The 27533-nt window shown below is 38.1% G+C and overlaps 1 protein-coding gene across 1 annotated transcript; it reads left to right on the forward strand.

Moving 5' to 3' along the window:
• The first annotated feature begins 8439 nt into the window (after positions 1 to 8439).
• Positions 8440 to 22245, forward strand: LOC109674870 (uncharacterized). Its single transcript, XM_020151740.2, has 3 exons — positions 8440 to 8588; positions 19176 to 19302; positions 19508 to 22245. Exons 1-3 carry the CDS (start codon positions 8586 to 8588, stop codon positions 20134 to 20136), a joined length of 759 nt encoding a protein of 252 aa, XP_020007329.1. The 5' UTR covers positions 8440 to 8585; the 3' UTR covers positions 20137 to 22245.
• The last annotated feature ends 5288 nt before the right edge of the window (positions 22246 to 27533 follow it).

The following is a 27533-nucleotide window of genomic DNA, read 5'->3' on the forward strand; positions in this document are numbered from 1 at the left end:
AGGTAAAACAGGTCCTGCTTGTGGGGTGGTACCAGTGAAAAGGAGGGAGGATAGAAGGAAAGGGTGCAAGAGGGTGAATGTGGTGGAAATATTATGTACTCATGTATGAAAATAGAAAATGAGACCGGTTGAAACTACTCTATGGATGGGAGGAGGGATGATAAGGGAGAGTGGTGGAGGGGGTGAATTCAACTATGATACATTGTAAGAACTTTTGTAAATGTCACAATGTACCCCAGTACAACAATAATATGATAATAAAAATAAAGTAAAAACAATGGAAAGAAAGGTACTTATGAGCAACTAGGGAAAGGGGACAATTACTACCACATGCTGGAAAAGGAGAAAAGTTTTAACAGACTTAAAGAAAAAAACCTGCCACATGTCTTAATAATGTTAAAGAAAGATGTTAATACTTAAGAATGCTCACATTTTTTAAAGAAGTTTTTTATTAAAATCAAATGAAGCTAACCAGGATGACAGAATCATGGTGAAGTTTCTGACATCACAATGACAAAGAAAATCAAGGTGGCCACAGGTTTCCTATGCCAGCGATTGCCAATTTACGTAAACAATGTTTGACATAATGGGAGATGTAAAGTTAAAAACTAACTCCTTCTTGAAATACATTATACAACTTAGGAAAAATTATATTGAGATGAAATAGACAAAAATAAATTTTTGACTTGGCAAAAAATATTATTAAGTATGTATGTGAGATAAAAATTAAAAATTGACCATTGCATTTTAGAGCAAAAAACAGGGAAAATTTCAGTCACACAAAATTAATACAACATATTCAAAATACCCCCAAAAATAAGATGTCATGACATACATAGAATCTTTTTTAACTTTCATTTAAAAATGAGAAAATATAAACCCAGGAATGACTCAGAAAAGGAAAAGTAATATTTTACCTGAGAAGATACAAAATCAGACAGAACTAAGATTGCATGCAGCCTTGTGTACACAAAGGCTGCCAGAAAAACAGAATATGAAGGAAGGTCAGACCTAAGAAAGAAAATGCAGAAGAAGAGGGCCACATTTCCATGTGGCATTACAGATCAACTCCTGCATATAAAACATGTTCATATAGATACATAGAAATTCATTGTGAAACACAGAAAGAAAATAGTCACACAGATATTACAGCAGAAATATCATACTGTAAGAATAGTAAGAAATTACTAGTTTCAAACAAAGCATAATAGAATGGAATGTACTTATGAACAACTGGGGGGACAGACACCTTTCCCGCTATCCTCTAGATAGGAAGGAAAACATTTCAGAAGGCATAAAGAAAATACTCACTTCTGCCTGACTGAACTATTATAAATGAATGATGTAAATATGTTGCTTTACAGGCTCAAATTGTCACTTGAAAAGGATTGGGTTAAGATACAATCAGCTCTCTGTTGAATTCTATAAGATCTTTAAAAAAAAGTTAATACCAACTCTCATTCCGTTAATACCAACTGCCTAACTCATTCTATGAAGCCATTATTACACTCATCCCCAAACCAGAAAAAGACACATCCAAAAAGGAGAACTATAGGGCAATCTCCTTAATGAACATCAATGCAAATATTCGCAATAAAATAATGGCAAACTGAATCCAACAACATATCAGAAAGATCCTCACCATGACTAAGTTGGCTTCATCCCAGGGATGCAGGGGTGGTTCAACATACGCTAATCTATAAACGTAATACAGCACATTAATAGAAGCAAAGAGAAGAAACCACTTGATCATTTCAATAGATGCAGGAAAAGCTTTTGATAAGATTCAACACCACTTCATGATAAAAGCTCTAAGAAAACTAGGAATAGAAAGAATGTACCTCAACATTATAAAGGCTATATAAGGCAAACCTATAGCCAATATCATATTTAATGGAGAAAACCTTAAACCATTTCCCTTCAAAACAGGAATGAGACAGGGGTTCCCACTCTCCCCACTCCTATTCAACATAGTCCTGGAATTCCTAGCTAGAGCAATAAGGCAAGAAGAAGGAATATAAGGAATACAAATACATAAAGAAACTATCAAAGTATCCCTGTTTGCAGAAAACAAGATCCTATACCTCAAAGATCCAAAAAACTCTACCCAAAAACTCCTAGACACCATAAACAGCTACAGCAAGGGGGCAGAATACTTCAACTTACAGAAATCATTAGCTTTTCTGTACACCAACAAAATGAACAAACTGAGAAGGAATATATGAAAACAATTCCAGTTACAATAGCCTCAAAAAAAGTCAAATACCTAGGAGTAAACTTAACAAGGGATGTGAAAGACCGCTACAAGGAGAACTACAAACCTCTGAAGCGATTGAGGAAGACTACAGAAGGTGGAAAGATCTCCCATGCTCATGGCTTGGTAGAATCAACATAGTAAAAATGGCTATACTACCAAAAGCAAACTACATGTTCAACGCAATTCCCATCAAAATCCCAATGACATTCATCACAGAGACTGAAAAATCTACCCTAAAGTTCATTTGGAAGCACAAGAGACCACGAATAGCCAAGGCAATACTCAGCAAAAAGAGCAATGCTGGAGGAATCACAGTACCCTAGTTCAAACTATATTACAAAGTAATAGCAATAAAAACACCATGGTACTGGCACAAAAACAGATATGAAGACCAGTGGAACAGAATAGAGGACCTGGATATGAATCCACACAGCTATGCCCACCTAATTTTTGACAAAGGCACCAAAAACATATGATGGAGAATAGACAGCCTCTTCAACAAATGTTGCTGGGAAAAGTGGTTATCTGCCTGCAGAAAACTAAAACTAGATCCATGTTTGTCACTCTGTACTAGTATCAACTCAAAGCAGATTAAGGACCTTAATATCATACCCTAAACTCTAAAGTTAGTACAGGAAAGAGCAGGGAATACTCTGGAAGCAATAGGTAAGCAAGGACTTCCTCAATAGAATTCCAGCAGCCCAGCAACTAAGAAAAAGGATGGACAAATGAGACTTCATAAAATTAAAAAGCTTCTGCATAACAAAAGAAATGGTCTGTAAACTGAAAAGACCATCCACAGAGTGCGAGAAAATATTCACTGACTATACGTCAGACAAAGGACTGATAACCAGAATATACAATGAGCTCAAAACACTAAACTCCCTCAAAATCAATGAACCAATAAAGCAGTGGGCAACTGAACTAACATAAGTTTTTCAAAGGAAGAAATTCAAGTGGCCAAAAAACACATGAAAAAATGCCCACCATTCTGGCCATAAAGGAAATGCAAATCAAAACCATACTAAGATTCTACCTCACCCCTATTAGAATAGCTATCATCAAAAACACCACCAAAAACAGGTGTTGGTGAGGATGTGGGGAAAAAGGAACACTCAGACACTGCTGGTGGGAATGTAAGCTACTACAACCACTTTGGAAGACAATATGGAGGCATCTTAAAAAACTAAACATAGATCTGCCATATGATCCAGCAATACCACTCCTAGGGATATACCCAAAGGAATGTGACTCAGGTTACTCCAGAGGCACCTGCACATCCATGTTTATTGCAGCACTATTCACATCAGCCAAGTTATGGAAACAGCCAAGATGCCCTGCTACCAACGAATGGATTAAGAAAATGTAGTGTTTATACACAGTGGAATTTTACTTAGCCACAAAAAATGAAATTTTGTCATTTGCAAGTAAATGGATGGAACTGGAGAACATCATCTTAAGCGAAGTTAGCTAGGCTCAGAAGGCCAAAAATCATATGTTCTCCCTCATGTGCAAACTTCAGACCTAGAACATTGGTCACACACTAAGGGCAGAACACATACAGGAGGAATAAGGAAAGGCAAGAAACCCAACACTTCAAAGTGTTTGATATGCCCACTGTAGAGGAGCAAATAAAGTAATCTTAAACTGACAGAGGCCACTATGGGAAGGTGACTGTGAAGTAGTGAAGAGGTCTGGTAGAGATGAACCAATTTGGGTTGTAATACACAAGTGCATGGAAACAATGCTAGGAATCTCTCTGTATAGCTATCTTTATCTCAAACTAGCAAAAACTCTATGTCTTACTTACTATCACTTATGTCTTCTCTTCAACAAAATTGGAGAAGAGGGCAGAACAGGTTCTGCCTGGAAGCAAGAAATGAGGAGAGGGAGGGAGCGGGGTGCAGTGGGGAGATGGCCCAAGCAATGTATGAACATATGCATAATGTGCCTTGTAGTTACAGTGCACATGAAAATCAGCAGGATATGTTAGAATTGAAGGAACTCAGAGAATTCTCAAGGAAATCTACTAAGAAATTTAGGACATGTTCCAAGCATCAGGGTGGGCCTTCCCTAGGACATTACATTTATATCCAACTGTTGATAGAATTGTACAGACAAAATCAAAGAAGAAAGACCTTTTAATATTGCGATAAATTATCATGTGATATAAATGCAAAAACAGTAATTTGGATGGAACAGCATTGAGAAATGTTCATAAGAATGCTGAAAACATACATGTCTTCAAACTGATTTTAAGAACTCAGAAAAATGCTAGAAGCTACATATATAAAAATTATCAAGTGAAAATGAATATGAACATTAGATGGTAATTATGTCCAAATGTACACTCTTGAGAATTTCAAGACTACAGGACTAAATCAAATGCTGTAGAAATCTAGACAATGTAACAAATATATTTTGTCAAAATGGTAAATTAAAAGAATGGTTTCAGCTGGCTGCTAAACACTGTGTACATGAAGATTACCAGGACCAAAAAGAATTTTGAGGAAGCTTCTAACATCACATTGACAAGGAAAGTCAAGGTGACTACAGGTTTCTTGTGATAAAAAGTTTCAATATTTGTCAAATGGGTTAAAAAATCAAAAGGAAACTCCTTCTCAAAATATGTTCCATAATTTATGAAATATATGTTAATATTAAAATAGAAGAAAATAAAACTTTGAAGTTGCATAATGATGACTCTGACTATATATGTGTGACCAAAATGAAAAATAGATCATTGTATTTTTATGGAAAATAGAGAACAAATTCAGTTCATATAGTTAATTAATATGACAACATACACAAATTATCAATGAATTTAAAATGCCACAACTTACATAGACTGAATTTGAACTTTCAAAAGAAAGGGGAAAAAATTAACCTCAGCAGCAATCCAGGACAGGAAAAAATTATTTTTCCAAAGAGGCTGCAAAATTACATTTAACTAAGCAGGCTTTCAACACTGTGTGAACAAAATTTATCAGGAAAACATAAAACATACATGAACATTGTGACCCCCAGAATGAGAATTATAAACAAGGATAGCCAAAGTTCCACATACCAGAATGGGCCAAGATGATGTTATAAAGTATTTTCATATAGACAGAAATTCATAGGAAAAAATCAAAAAGACAACAGTTACTCAGATATTACAGTAGAAAATACAATGGTATGAGAGTGGTAAAAAATATCTAATTTAAGAAAACTTATCACTGACTAACCAGAACAACCTTTAACACTACATTCTAGAAAAGATGGAAAATATTTAAGAAGTCATAAATAAAAATTCCACTACCACATTTCTGAATAATTGTTAAAAGAAAGATGCCAATACCAACGTATAATATGCAGAAGTTTTAACAAGAAAAGTATCTGCTTAAAAGTTATTTATCATCTATAAAGGCTAAAACTGAGTGGAGAATGTGAATTATCAGGTAATCATAACCTGACTTGTAATCACAAAGCTCAAATAGACAAATTAGAATTTAGGAATTTAGAAAACTCACAAGGAAATCTAACAATTTGAGGGCATGTGGGAAGAATCAGTATGGGCTTAACCTAAGACATTAAATACTCACATAATTGCTGAAATGATATTTTGATTTGCCCTTTTTTCATGACTAAGGGTATTGAACAAAAACTTTGAACTCAAGGGGCTACAGGAATCTCTATCTATCCCTGTCTCCCTTAAGAGTGGGATCTCTTGGGATATAGCTGAAGTCTCCCAGCTTCGTGTACATATATCTTTACAACAGAGTTTCCCTATGTAGCTCAAGCTGGCCTTGAACTCATGATCCAACTGCTTCTGCTTCCCAAGTGCTGGGATTACCAGCATGTGCCACTACATGATTTGAAAATTTATGACTGCAAGGGAAAATAGAAATCAACAATTTTATCTAAAGAATTCAAAACATGTAAACTAGTACAACCACTCTGGAAAAAAATTTGGAGGCTACTTAAAAATCTAAACATTGATCTACCATATGATCCAGCAATACCACTCTTGGGGATATACCCAAAAGAATGTGACACAGGTTACTCCAGAGGTACCTGCACACCCATGTTTATTGAGGCACTATTCACAATAGCCAACTTATGGAAACAGCCAAGATGCCCCACTACTGATGAATGGATTAAGAAAATGTGGTATTTATACACAATGGAATTTTATGCAGCCATGAAGAAGAATGAAATGTTATCATTCACTGGTAAATGGATGGAATTGGAGAACATCATTCTGAGTGAGGTTAGCCTGACCCAAAAGACCAAAAATCGTATGTTCTCCCTCATATGCGACATTAGATCAAGGGCAAACACAACAAGGGGATTGGACTTTGATCACATGATAAAGCGAGAGCACACAAGGGAGGTATGAGGTTAGGTAAGACACCCAAAAAACTAGATAGCATTTGTTGCCCTCAATGCAGAGAAACTAATGCATATACTTTAAATGACTGAGGCCAATAGGACAAGGGGACCAGGAACTAGAGAAAAGGTTAGCTGGAGAAGAATTAACTTAGAAAGTAGCACACATGTACAGGAAAGCAATGCAAGTCAACTCCCTGTATAGTTATCTTTATCTCAACTAGCAAAAACCCTTGGTCCTTCCTATTATTGTTTATACTCTCTCTTCAACAAAATTAGAGATAAGGGCAGAATAGTTTCTGCTTGGTAGTGAGGGGCTGAGTGGTAAGGGAGGGGGCGGGGGCAGGGGGAGAAATGACCCAATCATTGTATGCACATATGAATAAAATAAAAAATTTTTTAAATAAATAAATAAAAAAGAATTCAAAACACTTCTACTGGTAAGTGACAGATCAAAAGGCAGAAAATCATTAACTATAAAGTCAACACAACTACCTGATCAGCCAACTAGAAGCAACTGTTAAAGAACTCATCAATCAACACTTGAACATTAAATATTTTAATGAACATCATGAACATTCACAAAGATACACCATGTTCTGAGCTATTACATACACTTTAACTAATGTAAATCTATAGAAATAAAAGCCTTACATTTCCTGAGGAGTGTTGTATGAAGCTTGCAGAATACAGGTCACCAATATGCAGATGGGGTTGAGTGTTCTCTCCTTTCTGAGGGTGTAACTCTGGTTGTCATGGGACAATTTTCTGTGCAGTGCTTTAATTTAAACATGCACAGTTATCCTAGAGTCACACTGAACTATGTACATATGAAAAAAATCTGTTTAGGTCAGACTTAGACAAAGCCACATTTAGGTAGTCTTCTGGACAAAGGACTTATGCATTTGACAGTTTAGGTCACAATCTTATAGTGACTGAAGGAGCTCATCCTTCTGAAGAGTATTAAGGTGTAGGATAGAGTTTTCTCACTAGGAGGAGGGAACAGCAGGACACGATGGGCTCCCAGAGTTATATCCTCAGGTTTCCCTGATCATCAACAGGGACTAACACACTTCAGGTTTCTTTTTTAAGCACTCAGTGTGTTCTTCACCCTTGGCAATATATTTAAATGTGTGAGTGTGGGTTTTCCTTTTGACCTTGCTTAAAGAAGTCTCCTTCTCTGAGCTAGTTCAAAGGTTGCTTTCCTCTTCTTGATTCCTTTGTAGAATTTGTTGCCATATAACTCCATTTTCTCTACACATTAAATAAGTGAATTCCATGGTTGGTGCAATTTTTTTTTCGGGACTGAAAATGGACAGATTGAAAAATAAGGCCTGAGAAAACCTTGTCACTCTGCCTCATTCCAAATTCCTTACTTTTGACATCAGCCCTCCATCCACTTCCAGTGTCCTGATGTGCCATTGACACCTTTCCTCTGGCATCATGCGTTTTCTGTGGGACACTGTTAATGGAACTCCCTGAGCACACTCGTGCCCTGTCCCAGCTCCCCCTCGTCGCCCCGCCCCAGTTTTCAAGAAGGAATAACTAAGGGCCCAGTGAGTATGATATGAGGCAGTAAGTAGTCTGTAAGGCCACGATCAGCTCCAAATAAATGCAAATATAACTAGGCTGGGCCAGGCATAGGCTGTTGGCTCCATGCAGCTAGATAAAGCACATGCTGTGGCTTAGTCCTTGGAGGGAGGAGGGGGAGTGGGAGGGAGGGAGGATGAGAATCCTTAGCCAATCAGAGAGCCTGTTTCTAGTCTGCATCAATTGACCAATGAGGAGCGCTAGTACTTGGAGGTCTGCGCTGCCTTCCGGTGTATATCGCTCTCCGCCATAGTTGTCCAGTATCCACTGCTGAGAAGTTTCCTCAGGCTCTTGAGCTTCTGCAGCAGTGTTTTTTCCACTTACTGCAGGATCCTAGGGAGGACAGCTGGATGCTCGGAAGCGGGAAATGGTGAGAGTGAGCCATGGGGGGGGGGGGGGGAGGGACTGCTGAAACCGTAGTGGTGGCGCTTCTTGGACTCGGTCAGTTCTGGAGTCCGCGACCCGCCTGGGCCCTTCGTCTCCTGTGGCCTGCAGGGTCTGGTTGTCTGGGCAGGCAGCCAGTAACGTCTTGTATCCCCGCGAGGCGACTTCATCCAGCCGGCAGCCCGCGCTACGATGCTCTGCCCGCAAACCCGTGTCTGTCTCCCCGACTGTGCTGGAAGGGCAGGGTGACTCCCCACTTGGTTGTGCGTTCGGAATCGGGACTTGGTGTGCGTTGTCCCCCATCTCTCCTTTCTGTAAGGCGGGGCCTGGATTTCCTATGACTTTAAGGTTCAAGGGGAGTAGGGTTTAAATCCCACTACCTGTCTCCTCAGACCAATGCTTCTCTGCACTGCCCATAAATCCCTGAATTTCCACTGATCCCCCACATTGCCACATGCACACGTGGTTGATGTTGGAGTGGAGGGGAGACGTGTTGCCCTTTCTGACATAACTATTTTTGTTTTCAGACTGTTTCTAGACGTTGTTTTGTAATGAAATGCGCATTAACATAGAATATGACTTTGTTTTATAGAAGTGTTACAGTAGAGTGGAAGACCCAAAAGTATGCAGGCATCTCAGTGGTTAGATAGAAAGGGGATTTGCATCCCAAGGGAGGAGAAAACAAGAGTAGAATGAAATTGAGAGAGGAGAGATGCTGGAGAGTGGTTTCCATAGTTTAGCTATCCTGAATAATGCTGCAATAAACATAGGTGTGCATGTGTCTTTATTGTAATCTGAGTTAACATTCCTTCTGATATATCCCTAGGAGGTATTGCTGGATCGTATGGCAGTTTTCGTTTTTAGTTTTTTTGAAGAGCCTCCATACTGTTTTCCATGGTGGTTGTACTAATTTACATTCCCACCAACAGTGTGTGAGTGTTACTTTTTGCCTGTATCCTTGCCAACATTTGTTATGTTCTTGATGATAGCCATTCCTAACAGTAGTGAGATGCACTCTTAACGTGGTTTTGATTTGCATTTCTTCATGTGTTTTCGGCCATTTGGACTTCCTGTTTTGAAAAAGCGCTGTTCGGTTCATTTCCCCATTTCTTCAGTGGATTATTGATTCTTACGTGTAGTTTTTTGAGCTCCCTGTAAATTACGGTTGTCAATCCCCTATCAGATGTATAGATGACAAAGATGTTCTTTCATTCTGTGGGCTGTCTCAAGTCTGCTGACCATTTCTTTTGTTGTGCAGAAGCTTTTAGTTTCATGTAGTCCCATTCTCTTAATTGCTGAGTTCTATTTAGAAAGTTGGTGCCTATATGTGTCAGTGTATTCCCTACTCTTTCCTGTACTAGTTTCAAATTTTCAGATCTTATGTTAAGGTCCTTATGCACTTGATATTTGTGCAGGTTGAAAGACATGGGTCTCATTTCAGTTTTCTACATGCAGATATTCAGTTTTCTGAGCAACATTTGTTGAAGAGACTATCTTTTCTCCATCATATGTTTTGGGTGCCTTTATAAAAAGAAAGTAGAAGTAACAGGGCAGATTTATTTATATCTGGGTTTTCTATTCTGTTCCATTGGTATTTATGTATGGTTTTGTGCCGGAACCTTTGCAATTTTTATTTCTATGGCTAGGTAGTATAGTCTGAAGTCGGATATTGTGATACCTCCAGCATTGATTATTCCTTTTGCTCAATATTGCCTCGGCTATTTGCAGTGTTTTGTGTTTCCATATGAACTTTAGGGTTGATTTTTCAATCTCTGTGAGGAACGTCATTGGAATTTAAATGGGGATTGCACTGAACATGTAGATTGCTTTTGGTAAAGTAGTCATTTTCACAATGCTGATTATACTAACCCATGAGCATATGCATTACCTTCTTCTAATGACTTCTTCAACATCTTTCTTCAGTGATTTATAGTTTTTATTGTAAAGTTCTTTCACTTCCTTTCTTAGGTTTGTCCCTGGGTTTTGTTTTATTTTGTTTTTTGGGTTTCTTGAGGTTATTTTAAATGGAATTGTTTTCCTACATTCTTTCTCAGTCTGTTCATTGTTGGTATATAGAAATACTCATTTTTTTTAATATTGATTTTGTGTCCCATTACTTTGCTGAAGGTGTTTATGATATCTAGAATTTTTTGGTGGAATTTTTAGGATCTTCTAGTTATAAGATCATGTCATCTGCAAATAGGGATAATTTGATTTTTTCCTTTTCTGTTTGAATTCCTTCTTCTTATCTTACTGCTCTGGTTCAGAATTCCAAGACTGTGTTAAATATGAGTAGAGAAAATGGACAACCTTGTCTCATTCCTGGCTGTAGAGAAAATGCTGTCAGTTTTTCCCCACTTATTATGATGTAGCTATAGGCTTGTTGTAGCCTTTATGTTGAGGTACATTATTTCTATTCCTAATTTCATCAGATGTTGAATTTTGTCAAAGGCTTTTTTTCTCATCTATTGAGAAAATCATGTGATTTTTGTTCTTGCTTCTATTCATACACTGTTTGAATCATACTTGCATTCCTGGAATGAAATTGACTTTATCATGTTGTATGAATTTTTTGATATGTTGTTATTTTGTTTGCTAGTATTTTATTGAGAATTTTTGCATCTATATTCATTAAAAGAGATTGTCCTATAATTCTCTTTTTTTTTTTTGTTGTGGGCTTGTCTGATTTTGACATGAGTGTAATACTAGCTTCACAGAATGAGTATGGAAGTGTTCCTTCCCTATTTATTTCATGGAAAAGTTTGAGGAATGTTTGTATTAGTTCTTTTTTAAAGATCTGTTAGAACTCAGTAGTGAATCCATAGGGTCCTGGACCTTTCTGTTTTGGGAGGCTCTTTATTGCTGCTTCAATTTCATTGCTTATTATAGATCTATTTAGATGGCTCATATCCTTTTGGTTAAATTTTGGTTGATCATATGCATCTAGAAATTTATCCATTTCTTCTAGATTTTCCAATTTATTTGAATATGGGTTTTTGAAGTATTCCCTAATGATCCTCTGGATCTCACTACCATTTGTTGTGATACCCCTTTTCATGTCTAATTTTATTTTGTATATTTTCCCTTTTCATTTTGTATGCTAAGGGTTTATCAATTGAGTTTATCTTTATAAAGAACCAATTTTTGTCTCGTTGATTCTTTGTAATTTTTTGTCTCTCATTGATTTTGACCCTTATTTTTATTTTATATTTTTTTATTTTTCATTTATTCATATGTGCATACATTGTTTGGACCATCTCTCCTCCCTACCTCCCACCCCCCTCACTTCCAGGCAGAACCTGTTCTGCCCTCTTCTCCAATTTTGTGGAAGAGATAATAAGAAAGACATAGCATTTTTGCTAGTTTGAGATAAAAATAGCTATACAGAGAGATTCCTAGCATTGCTTCCATGCACATGAAATTGGTTCACCTCTACTAGACCTCTTCACCACTTCCCAGTCACCTTCCCATAGTGGCCTCTGTCAGTTTAAGATTACTTTATTTGCTCCTCTACAGTGGGCACATCAAACACTTTCAAGTTTTAGGTTTCCTACCTTTCCCTATTCCTCCTGTACATGTTCTCTTCTTAGTATGTGACCCATGCCCAATAATATTACTGCACTTGTTTTTGTCGACCCTTATTTTTATTATCTCTCTCTTTCTGCTGGTTTTGGATTTAGCGTGTTATTTTTCTAGGAATTTGAGTTGTAGCATTAAGACTTTTATTTTAGATTCCTCTGCTTATAATAGGCATTCATAGCTATAAACTTTCCCTAGCACTTCTTTTGCTGTACCCCATAAATTGTGGTAGGTTGTGCTTTCATTTATGAGATTCCAGGAACTTTTTGATTTCCTCCCTTATTCATTGAATACCCACTGGTCATGGAGTAATATGTTGTTCACTTGCCAGGTATTTGATTATTTTCTGCTGTTTCTTTTGTTGTTGAATTCTAGTTTTATTCCATTGTGCTCAGACAGTATTTCAGTTTTCTTACATTTTTTGAGACTTTCTTTGTGCCCTTAAATATGATCTACTTTGAAGAAAATTCCATGGACTGCTGAGAAGAATTGTGCTGCTACTGGATGAAATACTGTGTGAATGTCAGGTCCATTTGGTCCATGGTGCATTTAAGTCTGAAGTTTCTTTATTGATTTTTGTCTGGATTACCTATCTAATTGTGACAGTGGAGTATTGGAGTATCCCACTATCATTTTTTGGGGGAGTATGTGTTTTTAAGTACAGAAGTGTATATTTAATGAAGTTGGGTACACCAACATTGGGTACATATACGTTAACAGTTGTTATTTCCTCTTGATATATTGTTCCTTTTATTGGTATGAAGTGACCTTCGTTGTCCCTTCTGACTAGTTTAGGTTTGAAGTCTACTTTATCTGGTACAAACAAGTATAGCTACTCCTGTCTGTTTTCAGGGGCTGTTGCTTGGTAAATCTTCTCCCACCCTTTCACCCTAAGCCAGTGTTTGTTTCTGTCTTTGAGATGAGTTTCTTGTAAACAACAAATCATTAGGTCTTCCTTTTTTTTAATCCAGGTTAACAATCTATGTTTTTTGATGAGAAAATTGAGGCCATTAGCATTCAGCGTTAACATTGAGAGCTGTGTGGTGATTTCTGCCATTTTGTTCTTTTGGTATGTAATGGTATGTGTGTATGTATGTGCAGTTGATTCTATGCTACTGTACGATTGCTTTTAGAGGTTAAAACTTAGGTGCTAAAACTAACGGGTGGAAAAGGAGATGAGGAAAAAGGAGAGACAGGAAGAAGCCATGTGAGATGTGGAGACTACAGGTTAATAAGAACCTAATGTGTGTAAAAATGTAAATCAGTCAATGTGGAGGAGATGCTATTGTCAGGGGTTGCAGAGATATGAAAAGGATGGGAGAAATGTGTAAAGGTGGTAAAATAAACTACTCATTGAATCGTTTGTGAGAAAGGGATAGGAAAGTGGGGGAAAAAGGAAGAGGGGAAGTAGAGGAAGACAAAAAGGAGAGAGAATAAAATAAAAGAAGGCTAGGCAAATTAAAGTTTCAACAAAATGGCATCAAAAAAGATAAGTAAAAGAAAAAAATTTAAGTCCAAATTTCTTCCTTATTGTAGAGAGAAATGGGTTTCCTGTATTCAGTGAGTCCACTGGGTACTCCCCTCCCTTTTGGATCCCCAGGCTTTAACTGTAGTTCTCACTGTAGGTGTTGTCCCCTTAGGGGCTTTCTCTGGGTCCCTTTCCCTCATTGGGATAGGTATGCTAGGCTGGGTGGCAATGGGTGGTGCTCCTTTCCATGAGATTGGTTTTGGGGGCTCTACTCAGGTTGTTTGGTCACAGTCTCCTCCTGCAGTGGGGGAGGCCCTTGGGTTCAGTTTGCTTGGGTTGGCAGGTTCTCTGAGGTGGTCCCATGTGGCACTGACCTGAGAGGAGTGGCCAGATCTCCTGCTCTCTGGGCAGGCCTGGGAGCTGTATCTCAATCTGTTTAGCCAATGCTCTTCTCTGGTAGGGCAGTATCAGCTTACTACTAGCTTCTCAGTAGTAACACAATTAGTTATTTCCCACAGGTTTTGTTCAGCCCTGACTAGCCTGCACCTGCACTCTCTTCCTTTGTATAGAGAAGGCATGGGCTAAGCGGCTCCTCCTCCACACAGGTTAAGTTCAGGCTTTGGTGTCCTATATCTGCACTGCCTTTCTTTGTATACAGAATCACAAACTGAGTCACCTCTTCGCCATCAGGCAGGGTGAGGAATTTCACTCAGTTTTTTAGGCAAAAAGCTTTCTCCTGGGGGGAAAGAGGAATACAGTCATTGCCCACAAACTGATCTGGAGTATGTGGTATCCTTCAGATCTGAAAGAAACAACCTTGCCTTAAATGTGTTGTAAGCACTGGAGGTCAGCAGCTGGGGCATGGGTGGCAGTTGATGGTTCTGCATCAGCAAGTCTTACTCCTTTCCCCCAAAGTCCAGGGCTTCCCAGGCACTTGCAGGGATCATTTCCCAGTCGTCTGCATCAATCATTAGTGCTTCACATGGTCTTACATGGACTGAAGGTTACTTCCTTCCAAAAGACAAAAGGGAGAGGAGGGAATGTGCCCAGGTGTACCCCCATGCCTGAGACTGTTTTGAACTTTAAAAGGCTTATTTAAAGTTTGGTCATGCAGATATGTCTGCCTATATATTGGCAACCTTTTATTTGTCACACTTGCCAGACCATGTACCCTTGCTACCATGAACAGTTCAGTGTTCTGAGGTCTATCAGCAACCCTCCATCTTAAATAATCTCCTCTTTTGAATTCTTAATCTGGTGAGTCAACCACTTCAATGTGTTAGGAATCTGTTACTTTAGAATTAAGACTTAGAATGTCTCATGTGCTTTTTTTCTTATCTTCTATATGACTGCTGGTATATGCATTCATATCTGTTGGGTGAAATAACTCCTACATTCTTATGTGATGGGCTTCTTAACAAGTGCTTTTCCTTGACAGCGTGTCTTGAGGTATTGATTTGTTGAATTCCAGTTGGGCTTTATAGTGAAATCCCTGTGGATTCTGTGACTGTGCTTAGGATATGGAGCCTGAGAGACCATTTTCCTTTTATCTCCCAAGAGAGTGTTTCCTCTGGTAATTCAGTGTGGCATGAGTCTGTGGTTACTCCTGCAATGAATATTGAAACACCTATTAGATGGTGAGGTCACCAAAGGCACTGTCTGTCAATACTGCTCTTTTATTTCAAAATGATTCTAATGTTGTCTGATTCAGTTGTGGTGAATAGACTGAAAGTGCTGGGTGGTCATGTCTCCCTGTTCTTAAAGGAAATGTGTTGGCCAGATTAGGATTGAAACTGGACTGTTGCTACAGCTTGGGTTAATTACTCTCAGCTGAGACTGGGAGTGTTTCTGAGGCAGAACAGCTGTCCATTGCATACTAGGCACAAGGTTCTCCCTTTAACCAGAGTGGAAAAGAAAGGGGCAGAAGGGGTTGGAAATAATAAAACAGTGAAGAGTATCAATAAGTAAAATGCTTAAAGTAGAATGAATATGGAAAAGTTAATATAAGTAGAAATAAAAACAGACAAAAAGTAAAAATGGAAAATGACACAGTCTAATTAGAGTTAAAAAATAGGCTGGATGTAGTGATGTGTGCCTGGGAGGCAGAGATGATTAAAGAAGTAAAAATAGCAGTGATAGAAGACAAAATGTTGACAAAGAAATAGTAGGAAGTAGTCTGCAGCTTCAACCCTTGTTCCCTGGCAGGAAGAGTATCTGACCTGCCAGAGTAAGCCTTGAGTAAAGGTAGCACTAATGACTAAGGACTAGTCACCGTAGGAGAAACCTTAAATTCTACATGTGTAGCTTTGGTGTGAAAGTGACCCCGTCCTTTACTGCAGGCTAGTATTATAGAATAAATCCATTGCATTGGATTTATGCAATGGAGTACCATAAGGAGGAGCCATCTTGAGAGGGTTCTTTGGTTTGAGACTGAGCTACTCTGGGGTTCAGAAAACGTGGAACCAATTACTAGTCACATTGCCTAGTGCTACCCAGCTTCAGAGTCTGGGAGAGAGGCAGGAGCAATAGACAGGAGAAAATGGAAGGGTCTAACATAGATTCAATGAAAGGTTTAAGCAGCAAGGAGGTTGCACAGTGGAGGGCTCAGTGGTCAGTTGCTCTGTCCTCTCTAGTGAGAAAGAAGACCCATCACTTTTGGATTATTGTGGAATCTGATAGATCAGTATCAGAGTCCAAAAGAATATTTGGTTCTGAATTTTCCTACCCACAGTGCATGCTTTACTGTGGAGTGGTAGATGAGGCCTCTGAGCCCAAATCGTGTAGATCACTTTTTTTTCAGTGATCACTTTTTCCTCACAGACGGGTGGTTTACTATGATAGGGTGTCTGAAAATGCTGAAACTGAGACAGGGAAATTGCTTCTTTCCTGTGAGTCTTTCCTGTTGAACAAAATTCAGTGCTTTGCTCCTCTTTCTCTCTGATGCACTCAGGAATACCCCATTGGCTTTGGAATTTGTCACATTCCTGGGTGTACATTCTGCTATCACTGTGCAGGACAAAGGTACCTGCCTTCAGGCTGCCAAGCTTGTTTGGTGTAACTTTGGCTTCTGTTATGCAAACAAGGGACGTCTATGAAGTTAATGCAGCCCTGAAGCTGACAACATACCTATGACCACCCAGGCCTCAAACCACCTAAAACAGCATTCAGTGTATTGGGAATAGAGAGGAACTACAGTAGACCTCCGAAAAAGCCACTATATCATCAAACATCCTAAATTCTAAGATGAGAGGATTCAGGAAGAAATACCTCCAATTCTTTTTCTACACCATTTTATTATTTTATTTTTAAGTTTTTTTTATTTTTAATCTTTATATATATTTTTTATTACTGCATTGAAGAAGATACTTACAGGAGAAAGATACACAAAATTACAACAGCTAAAAAAAAGTAAACTTCACTACAAGAGTAGACACTGGTTGAGTGGCTCAAGTAGTAGGCACCTGCCTAGCAAACATGAAGCCCTGAGTTCATACCCCAGTATGGCCAAAAAAAAAATTTTTAATAGCTGGCAGAGTGGCTCAAGTTTTAGAGCACCTGCATAGCAAGCATGAGTCTCTGAGTTTAAACCCCAGTACCACCAAAAAAAAAAAAAATTAGAAAGAATCAAACATTAAGTAAGTTAACTACTCAACCAATAAGATCAATAAGGGAGAAAGAAAATAACATGGAGCATTCTCAACAACCAGAAAGAAATTAAAATGTGAAATTAGCATAGACATTTTAATAAAAACTTTAATGTAAATGGTCTATACTGGAAAATAAAACCAATTGTTCTGGTTTTGTTTTGTTTTTTCAAGAAACTAATCTGAGCACAAAAGGCATAACACATACTGATAGTGAAATGATGGAAAATGGTATTCCAAGCTGTGTGAGTTTGAAACCAAGTAGGAGTGTCTGTACTTGTGTGTGACAGAACACATTTCAAAGAAAATTAGTCACATTAAGTAGGTTGATAAATGGACTAGTCTCACCAGAAGATATAATAGTTGAAAATATATAAGGCCAAATGATGGTAAACATAATTTCATATCTCAAACACTACTGAATATAAAGAGACACACAATTCTAAATGTGAATCTAATAACCCATTCTCAGTTCTGTCCAAGAGGTACAATGTTCATAGTCTTAGTCCATTGAATGTTGTCCAGTGTAGATTATATCTTTCACCATAAAGCAAGGCTTAACAAATTTAAAAATTGAGATGAGTTCTTGTATATTATATGCTCATAATGGAATAAAACTAGAAGTAAGTACCAAAAATATTATGGAAAACTTATAAACACAGAGATTGACTAATGCACTTCTGAATGACCATTGGGTTATTGAGGAATTCAGGGAGAATTTTTAAATTCTCAAAAACAAATTAAAACACATTATCCCAGACACTGTGGAATGTAACAAAGCTGGATCTAAGAGAAGTTTGTAGAGTGGAATGCCTACTTTACAAATATGAAACATCTCAAATGTTATGATGCACCTCAAGTTTCTCTTAAAACAAGAACTTGCAAAATCAAAATTAGTAGGAAAAAAGAAATACTAAAGATCAGAGTTGAAATTAGTAGAAACCAAACAGCATATGACTCCTCAAAACAAAGAGTTGTTTCTTAGAAAATATAAACGTTTAGTAATGCTACTGTAAATACGCTGGGAATCCTCATCAAGATTCTAACTGGACCTCAGGCAGTATATTCTCCTGCCTTACTCATGGCTGTCTTGCCTACATGACTATATACATGACTACTACTTATAGAATATTCTTTGACATTCTACAACAGATTTTTATCTGAATTATCCCTCATGAGCCTTATTAGGTTGCTTTTGTAAGAAACTACATGTAAGCTTCCAAATATCTCTCAGTGCAGTCAGAGAACGTGCTCAGTTCCCCAACATACAAATTTGGACAGCAGATGTTAGCTATTATCTTAATTATGGATTCATCATTAAGGTTACTTTTGGATTGTGATCAGATGGGCTCCCTCTGATGAACATATTAGAAACATGCAAATAACTATAGGTATCATGGGAGTTAATATATTTACAATAGGATAATGTTGGCATCAACTGTCCTTTTCTAGAGTTAGGCTTTTGAGGTACATCCCAATAGCAGTTCCCAGATACCAGTACATGTGGAATTTCATTCTCATGCATTTCTAATAACATTCACTCTCAGGAAAGTTGATGTTTGTCTTTGGGTTCAAAGTAGTCAGAGTTTGTAACAAGAGGTGCAGAATCTGTCTGTACAATGTGTAATTCTTGGGACCAACTACACAACAGGTGTTCACATTGTATGCTCAATTTAACAGACATTTCCAAAAGAGTGTAAGAATTATGTTGGACTTATTTCAGAAACTGTGAGTATGAATGGAGAACAAAAGTATGGTAATCATGAAGTAGAGTGAATATTTGGAGAACACATTATTATGTGACTTTTTTGGGCAGTGAATTTATATCTCTAGAGCTGTGACTTTCACCATTCCTTTTGGAAATACATATGGGATGTTGTAGGAGCCAGTGACCTTTGAGGATGTGGCCATAAACTTTACGCCAGAAGAGTGGGCTTTGTTGGATCCTTCCCAAAAGAAGCTCTACAGAGATGTGATGTTGGAAGCTTTTAGGAACCTGACCACTATAGGTAAATATGGCACAATTCCTGGTTTATGTTGTGAGCTTCTATTTCTTGTTCATCCATGCTATTGCATGATTTGAAATACGAAAAGGGAACATTTGAGTTGATACACCAAACATCACATTATACCATGAATATAACTGGGATCTAAAAATGTTTACTGTAATGTAATGTTGAATACAACATAATGATTTCTCTATCATTATTATAGGAAAAAACCAGAAAGAAAGATATGTTAAAGGTGGCTACAAAAAATACTGCAGAAATGTAATTTGCACTCGCAGGAGGAAACAAAGATACGAAAAAATTCACAGTGGAGGAAAACCCTATGGATGTAAGCAATGTGGAAAAACCTACACTCAATCCAGTCACCTTAGAAGACATGAAAGAACTCACACTCATGAGAAACCTTATGGATGTAAGCAATGCGGGAAAGCCTTCACTCGGTCCACTGATCTTCAAAGACATGAAAGAACTCACACTGGAGAGAAACCCTATGAATGTAAGCAATGTGGAAAAGCCTTCACTCACTCTAGTCACCTTAAAACACATGAACGTACTCACACTGGAGAGAAACCCTATGAATGTAAGCAATGTGGGAATACCTTTACACATTCTAGTACCTTTCAAAGGCATAAAAGAACTCACACTGGAGAGAAGCCCTATGCATGTAAGCAGTGTGGGAAAAACTTCACTCGTTCCTGTCACCTTCAAAGACATGAAAGAATTCACACTCGTGAGAAACTTCATAGGAGTAAAAAATGTGGGAAAGCCTTCCTTTATTCCATTCACCTTAAAACACATAAATGTTCTCACATTGGAGAGAAACCCTGTCAATGAGAGTGATGTCGGAAAGCCTTCACTTTTTCTACTCACCTTTGAAGTCATTTAAAGAACTCACACTAGAGAGAAACCCTAAGGATGTGAGCAATGTGGGAATGTTTTCACACGTTCGAGTACTTTTCAAGTACATAAAAGAATTCACACTGGAGAGTAACCATATGGGTATAAAAAATCTGGGAGAGCCTTCACCTAATCCAGTTCCTTTAAAAGACAAAAAGGAGCACACATGGGGAGAAACTCTATTGATGATAAGCAAGGTAATAAAGCCTTCACTTGATCCATTCACATACAAATACATGAATGTATTCAAAGTTAAATTAAAATCTATGGGTATAAGTAATGTGGGAAAGCCTTCAGTTCTTCCACTCATCTTTTAAGTCATGAAATCACTGTGAAGAGAAATCCTATGTACATAACAATTGTGGGAAAAGGTATTCATCAATACCAGTGTCCTTTGAATACATGAAATGATATATACTGGAGAAAATTTTTATGTATAGAAGCAATGAGAGAAAGTCTTTGGTTATTACTTATATCAGTTACCTGACTTCATTTTACCAACTTGAAAAAACTCCATGAGGGATAACTATGTGTATTAGCAACTTGCATGTTTGAAGATTTTCTAACACTGATGCAAGTACACATTGATTAGAAGGGTTTTTTTGGTTTTTTTTAAAGAAATAAAACATACAGTATTGTCTGTAGTGACCATGGTTCAATGCACACATATGAAAGATGGTATGGAGAGATACATTGACTAGAACAGACATGCCAAAGTGCTCATTTTCCCCACTAATGAAAATACACAGAGAATCAAAACCTGTCATTATACTGGATGTACTGGTGAACACTTCAGAGGCAGGTGGATTCTGAGATTGGAATCCACCAAGTTCAAGACCCTCATGAGCTCTGTAGGCCCTGTCCCACAGAACCACCACCAGTGCTGGCAGAGAGGCTTAAGTGGTAGAGTGCCTGTCTTGCAATCATGAGTCCCTGAGTTTCATCACCACTACAGACAAAAAAGGAAAAGGAATAACAACCAAAAAGAATCCCACTTAAAATATGAGAATTCTACAGGTTTTAACTAATTGTTTCAAAACTCACTGGAAGTTCCTCATGTACTCGAATACTAGATAAGTAATAGGAGTAAGTTGTTTGCAGATGTGTATAGAATGCTCCAGAAATACAATAAGCACAGGAAATTATCAAAAGCTTGACATGTTTTATTATTTGGAAATAACTCTGGACTTGTATTTCTCATTTTTGCTTTTGAAAATAAGCTTTATGAGTCTCATGGTTGTGTCTGTCTAGAGTGCAGAGCCAGGTTTCATTCTGTGCATAGTTTAGAGACCAGCAATACTATATTTCATAAAACAGTATCTCTATAAAAGCAAACTGTTTTGTTAAAGGGATTGGGTTTGAGTGTAATGGTATTGTGTTTTTTAAAGCAAATCAGCTAATTATGTTTCTTCTTTGATTTAAAACTGTGTTGGAATCAGTAGTGAATTCAAATATATTAAGTATTTTTCAGTTGGCTTAGTTTTTATGTAGCTTTGAAATCTGATTAATCTGCCATTGAGCACAAGTGTTTGTTAATTGTTGCTGTTTTCCTTCTGGCCTCATGTTCAGGATCTCGGGATCTTTACATTTATTTTTGTGTTTGAGCTTCCTTTTTTATAGAACAATTCACATTCATTACATTGATGGTGTATTATTTTACTTTTTGATATATATGTTCTTTAAGACTTTTTTACATGTCTTTTACAGTCTTGTTTTCAAACAACATGTAGATTAAAATACATTAACTTTCTCAGTTACTAAAGATATATAGAAATATCCCAACATAATCATGGATTAGATATAATTTAGTTAAGTTTTTTTTCCTTTTATTTCAAGAGGCATTATGTGCATCCAACTATAGAGTGTTTTATCCTCATGTAAAATTTACTTTTCATGTTCATATTGTTATTTGTGTTTCACCCGTCATGCCAAAAGACATCATGCCAGTGTGAGTGCTCTCTTGCCAGTGATGACCAAGGCTATGCCATTTGTCAAATAGGATATAAACAGTTGTACTGAAAAAATAAAGGATATCTTTGGAAAGAATTAATGTGTGGTTAATTTTTGGAAAGATCAATGGACATTAGAGGAAAGTCAGGATCCAGCTGAGACATTTAGAACCTATTAGCCAGGCACTGTTGGCTCACGCCCAAATCCTAGCTACTTGGGAGGTTGAGATTGGGAGGATCGCAGTTCAAGACCAGCCAGGACAAATAGTTCATGAGACTCCATCTCCTTAATTACTAGGGCAAAATGGGCTGGTGATGTAGCTCAAGCAATAGAATGCTTGTTTTGCAAGTGCGTAGACTACAATGCTCTGGGCTTGATGACTTCATTTGCCAAAGTGGAACTGAGGGGTACCAAAAAGTCACCTGTCTAATTTCATATAGCTATGTCCACTCAGACTGCTACAAACAATAAAGGAGACTATCACATAAGCAGTAAGAGACACAACCAAGTGCTAGTCAGTGAGAAGTGGGGACATGACAGTGGCCCCAGGGTCAAGGGATAGGACTTCTCAAACCAGGCGATCAGGTATGCTGTACTAGCCGTCCAATCAGGAAAGTCCAGGGAAGGAGTAAAGACACCCAGTGACTTGGCCTTCATTGCTCTTTGATTTCCATAAGGAAGATGACAGGGATTGCCAGAAAGTGAAAATGTCAAGTCTGGGGGGGAGGGGTGCAGAAGGTGGAGGGTCAGAGGCTGTTGGAATCTCCTAAAGTGACTGTGTCTGGAGTATATCTCAGTGTGGCAGTTCCATAATCTGTTACCACTAGTAGAGTCCACCACTAGTACTGCTCTGTCCTGTCACCTGTGGACCAGCAGTGGTGCTTGGGAGGCAGCTGCAATCCTGGTGTCCTGTCCCAACCCTGTGCAGATACGTGGGTGGCTGGGATCCAATCTGAGTAGCAGGACACATGCAGCACTAAGCCTCGCAGGATGTGTGGTGATGGCAGAGGTTCCTGGAGAGAATCTGGATTGGTGTTTGAGGTTTGTATGTGAGAGGAACAGTGATGGACTCCCGGTCCCCTCTTTATCCTAGGGCATGTCTGATTGCCCCTAGGCTTCTTAAAGTATGGGAAGAGAGTTTCAAATCCTTGACCTTGTTCCCTCAGCCTGGATCTCTAGGGCTGACAGAAAATTCCTAAATTTCCTCATCCTCCTCACCCTATTTCCAAATGCCAAGTTCCCCTCTGAAATTCACAACAGCATATGAAGCATTTTTCTCCAGTGATACATTTCATTCTTAATTATTTACCATTTTTCCACAGAAAATAAATGTGACTTCTATAAGATTTTCTTTTTGTATGAGAGCATGATAAAAAAACTGAAAGGAACTGCCCACAATTCTGATACCCAAAAAAAAAAAAAAGAACTGTAACTCCTTTTGTCCTTACCAGATACATCTTACCAGAATATCTTTGGGTGACATTGTTCTTTGGAAACTTTGCAGGAAGATGTGCCCTTGGCACACCAGGTATTTTCTAAATGCAGGATTTAGAAATGCATATAGACCAAGCCTGTTGGTTCATGGCTATAATCCCAGAACTCACAAGGCTGAGATAGGAGGATCCTGAGGTCAAAGATGGCCTACTCATAGTGCCTATGGGCTGCTCATAGTGCCTATCACCCATAATGCTTCATCATCCAGACTTTGACCTGTCTACTAAATATCACCTCCTGTACTAAGTCCTCCTAGAGGACAGCCTGAAGTAGAGTTCAGGGCCTTTCATGGGGGTATCTGGACACCATGGAACAGGGGCTTTTTGACATACCCTTCATCCGTATAATCCCATGTGACACTTAGCTTTTCCTCTCCAACTCCAGTTTGCATTCTGTGGAAACATAGTGGTAGCCAGCCAACTGGTGGAAGCAGGGATGAGAAGTTCCTTCTTAGGTTATAATGGCTATCATCTTGTGACTGCTTCTTGACCTTGTCTTACAAATGAAATCCTGATGGAATCAGAATGATTTTGAGAGGAGTATTGCATTGAGAGGAAATTCCAACTCTAGATCTGCAAGCACCTCAATAATAAGGCAGGAAAAGGTTTATCTTTCTGAGGGAGGAGCAAACATGAGTAGGAAAAGGATGGGGGAGCAGAGGTAATGGAGTTTTGTCAAATCAGATCCTAGATCTGAAAATGTTTTACCCTGTGGATGGCCTTTTTATTTATAGGTAGTAAAAGAGGAGTTTTGATGGAGATTGAATTCAAGTTAAATCACGTTGGGTAATAGGAACATGTTCACAGTATCATACTTCAGACCATGAACATGAGTGTTCTGTTTGTGTGTGTCTGTATGTCTTTGAATCCTTTCCTCTGTGCTTGGTAATTTCATTGTAGAGATCATTCATTTATACCAAGTTCCTTTCTTTACTTTTACTGTAACCATTGCAAGTGAGATTAGTTTCTTGATATCTTCCTGAGAATATTGTGTCTAAAAAATGATGGTGATTTTTATACTTGGTTTATATCAAACTTTACCAAATTGGTTTAATATCCAGCTTTGTGGACTTGGATTTGTATGCAACATTACTACATTTGCCAGGTTGTGTGTGTGTGTGTGTAATCTATGTTTTTCTATATGTTGAACCATGTCATCTGAAAATTATAGTTTTATTTCCTCATTTTCATTTTGTATGCCTTTTCTTTTCCCTAACTGATGTAGCTAAGATACCCAGCACTCAGTTGAGTAAGAGTAGTGATGGTAGAGACATTCTTGTCATTTCATTTAGTGTGATGTTATCAGTGGACTTCTGTATGGCAGAAATGTTCAGGTACATTTTTTCCATACCTAAATAGTGGGGAAGTTTTATCATGAAGGTATTTTTAACTTTATGGAGTACTTTTCCTACATGTTGAGAGAGTCATATGTTTTTTGTCCTGCATTGTGTTGGTGGTATATTGCCTTTAATAATGTACATAACAGGAGGCATCCTTGCATCCCTGGAACAAATTGCACATAACTATACTGCAGAGAGCTTTTGGTGTGCTGTTGGATTCAACTTGCTTGTACTTTGTTGAGAATTTTTGCATCTGTATTCATTAGGAATACCAATCTAAAGTTGTTAAGCTGCATCCTTATTTGGTTTTTATATTAAGGTAATGCTGGCTTCACCAAATTACTTTGTAAGAATTCTCTCCTTTTCACATTTTTGAAGTAATGTGGAAAGAACTAGTGGTGGTTCATCTCTAAAAGTCTGATAGAATTAATCAGTAAAGCCATCTAGATCCTGGTTTTTCTTTATTGAGAGATTATTTTGGTTCTGATTCCATCTCACTTATATTATTTGGTGTGGTCAGGTTTCCTTTGTCTTCATGGTTCAGTTTGGTTACAGGAATCTGGAAATGTATCCACTTTTTCTAGACTTTCAAATTTGTTTTTGTGTCTTTTTCCCTATTTTTTAGTGATTTGGGGTATTTCTGTGATAGCAGTTGTAGTGGCTCCCGTTTCATCTCTGATTTTCAGTCTTCTCTTTTATTTCAATCTTAGTCTAGCTGAAAGTTATTGAATACATGAAGACACTGGAGTATGAGGCAACAATATTCTACAAAGGTATAAAAAGGGAAGAAAAGTCAACATTTGCAACACTTCAGATAAGCAACCCAATTCACACAAGGTCACAAGAAAATGCTGAATTCAAAAAGCTAAACATATTGTCAGGCATGAGTGCCACACTGACAGCTGAGATGACCTCCACAGTGGAGTCCCTGGTGCTGAGGCAGTGACCCCTAAATATTTATCTCTGGAATCTCACCATGTCTGCTGCCCCCCACCACCATGGTTGAAATGCACCCCCCCCCCACTCCTTTAACACTTTAATATTCGCCAGAGGGAAACTTGGAATCACCTTCAGGTTCTCATGTAAATAAACTGATCAGCATGAGTATTTTCTCCAGGAGACTAATCCAAAACATCTTTTCCCCCCAGTACTGTGGTTTGAACTGAGGGCTTTGTGCTTGCTAGGCAGGTGCTCTACTGCTTGAGCCACACCTCCAGCCCAAAAATCATCTCTCTCTATGCCTTACCTTTGCACTTTTTCTTCCTATATACAAATTACTGTCTGACTCCAGTATCGCCATGCATGCCAGAATCAAAACATCATCCATGACTGGTGGAGTAGCTCAAGCAGTAGAGCACTTGCCTAGCAAGTGTGAGGACCTGAGTTCAAATCCCAGTACCACCAAAAAAAGAAAACATCATCCAGAAAACAACACTGATTTTTACAACCTCAGGAAAGACAGAATTCTTAACAGCATGTACTAATGCACCTCTTTTCCATTTCTTTGTAGTCTCTCATTGTCAACATTCCCTTTGTTGATGTTTAAAGCAGCTGGAGGCCAGAAACAGGAGGCTACCTGCCTGGGAAGTGCCAAGTGAAATTTACATCTTTACCCTTGTAGACTCTCCCACCCCTGCTACCATTGACTCATCCACTCATTTCTACTTCTAAACTGTAATCATCATAAAATATGTAAGCTGTCTTATATCCTTTCATTTAAATTATACATTAGAATGGTCTAACAAAATATTTCTTTTTTTATTTTTATTTTTTTATTATTCATATGTGCATACAATGCTTGGGTCATTTCTGCCCCCTGCCCCCACCCTCTCCCTTACCACCCACCTAACAAAATATTTCGAGTTAGTTCCAAGGACATTTTCTTTATTACTATTACCATAACAAGTAATAGGGCTTACAAAGAAATAACAGAATTGGGTCGCACGCCAACATTTTTAATGTAAAAACTTCTAAAACACTTGAAACCTAGAGATAGACTGTTGTTTGCCTCCTAATGAGATGACTGGTGAATGTGGACACCTAGGGAAGGTTCAGGATGAAGAAGGACCTAGAAGGCAGAAAGGGCAAGTCGTGCTTAAAAGGTGCAAGTACTTAAACCACTAATTAGCAGCCAATCCCCAGTAGGGCTATCTTCTCATTTCTTTGAACCTTACTCCCCTATTTGAAAAATGAAATGCTTGAATTAGAGTTGATGGTGTTTTTCATTTTAAAACATAATTAAGTTGACAGTTTTCATCAGATGAGTCTTGTGCTAAAAGCCAATATGCGAAACTGGTAGTTCAAATATCTGAATGGACTGTTGAGAGAACCAGAGGCCCTGGTCACCTACTCCTCTCTCAAGTTCTCCACACAACCTTTAAAACCTGCTTCTTTAACATACTGAGGTACCATCCAGTGCAGTGGTTTCCAAGCACTGCTCCCATCTCCTATTAAACGTTGACATGATGTCAAATGTAAAGATTAAGACTTTCTAGGTGTCATTATTTATTTTTCTTCCCATTCACTTCTTTTTTATTAGTTGATATTAATT

The sequence above is a fragment of the Castor canadensis genome, chromosome 10 (genome assembly GCF_047511655.1).
Source record: "Castor canadensis chromosome 10, mCasCan1.hap1v2, whole genome shotgun sequence".
Taxonomy (NCBI): domain Eukaryota; kingdom Metazoa; phylum Chordata; class Mammalia; order Rodentia; family Castoridae; genus Castor; species Castor canadensis.

Bases quoted from the DNA above. Each gene is read 5' to 3' on its own strand.
- LOC109674870 (XM_020151740.2), top strand. The intron at 19,303-19,507 runs GTAAATATGGCA...TCATTATTATAG, and splicing joins TAGGAACCTGACCACTATAG to GAAAAAACCAGAAAGAAAGA.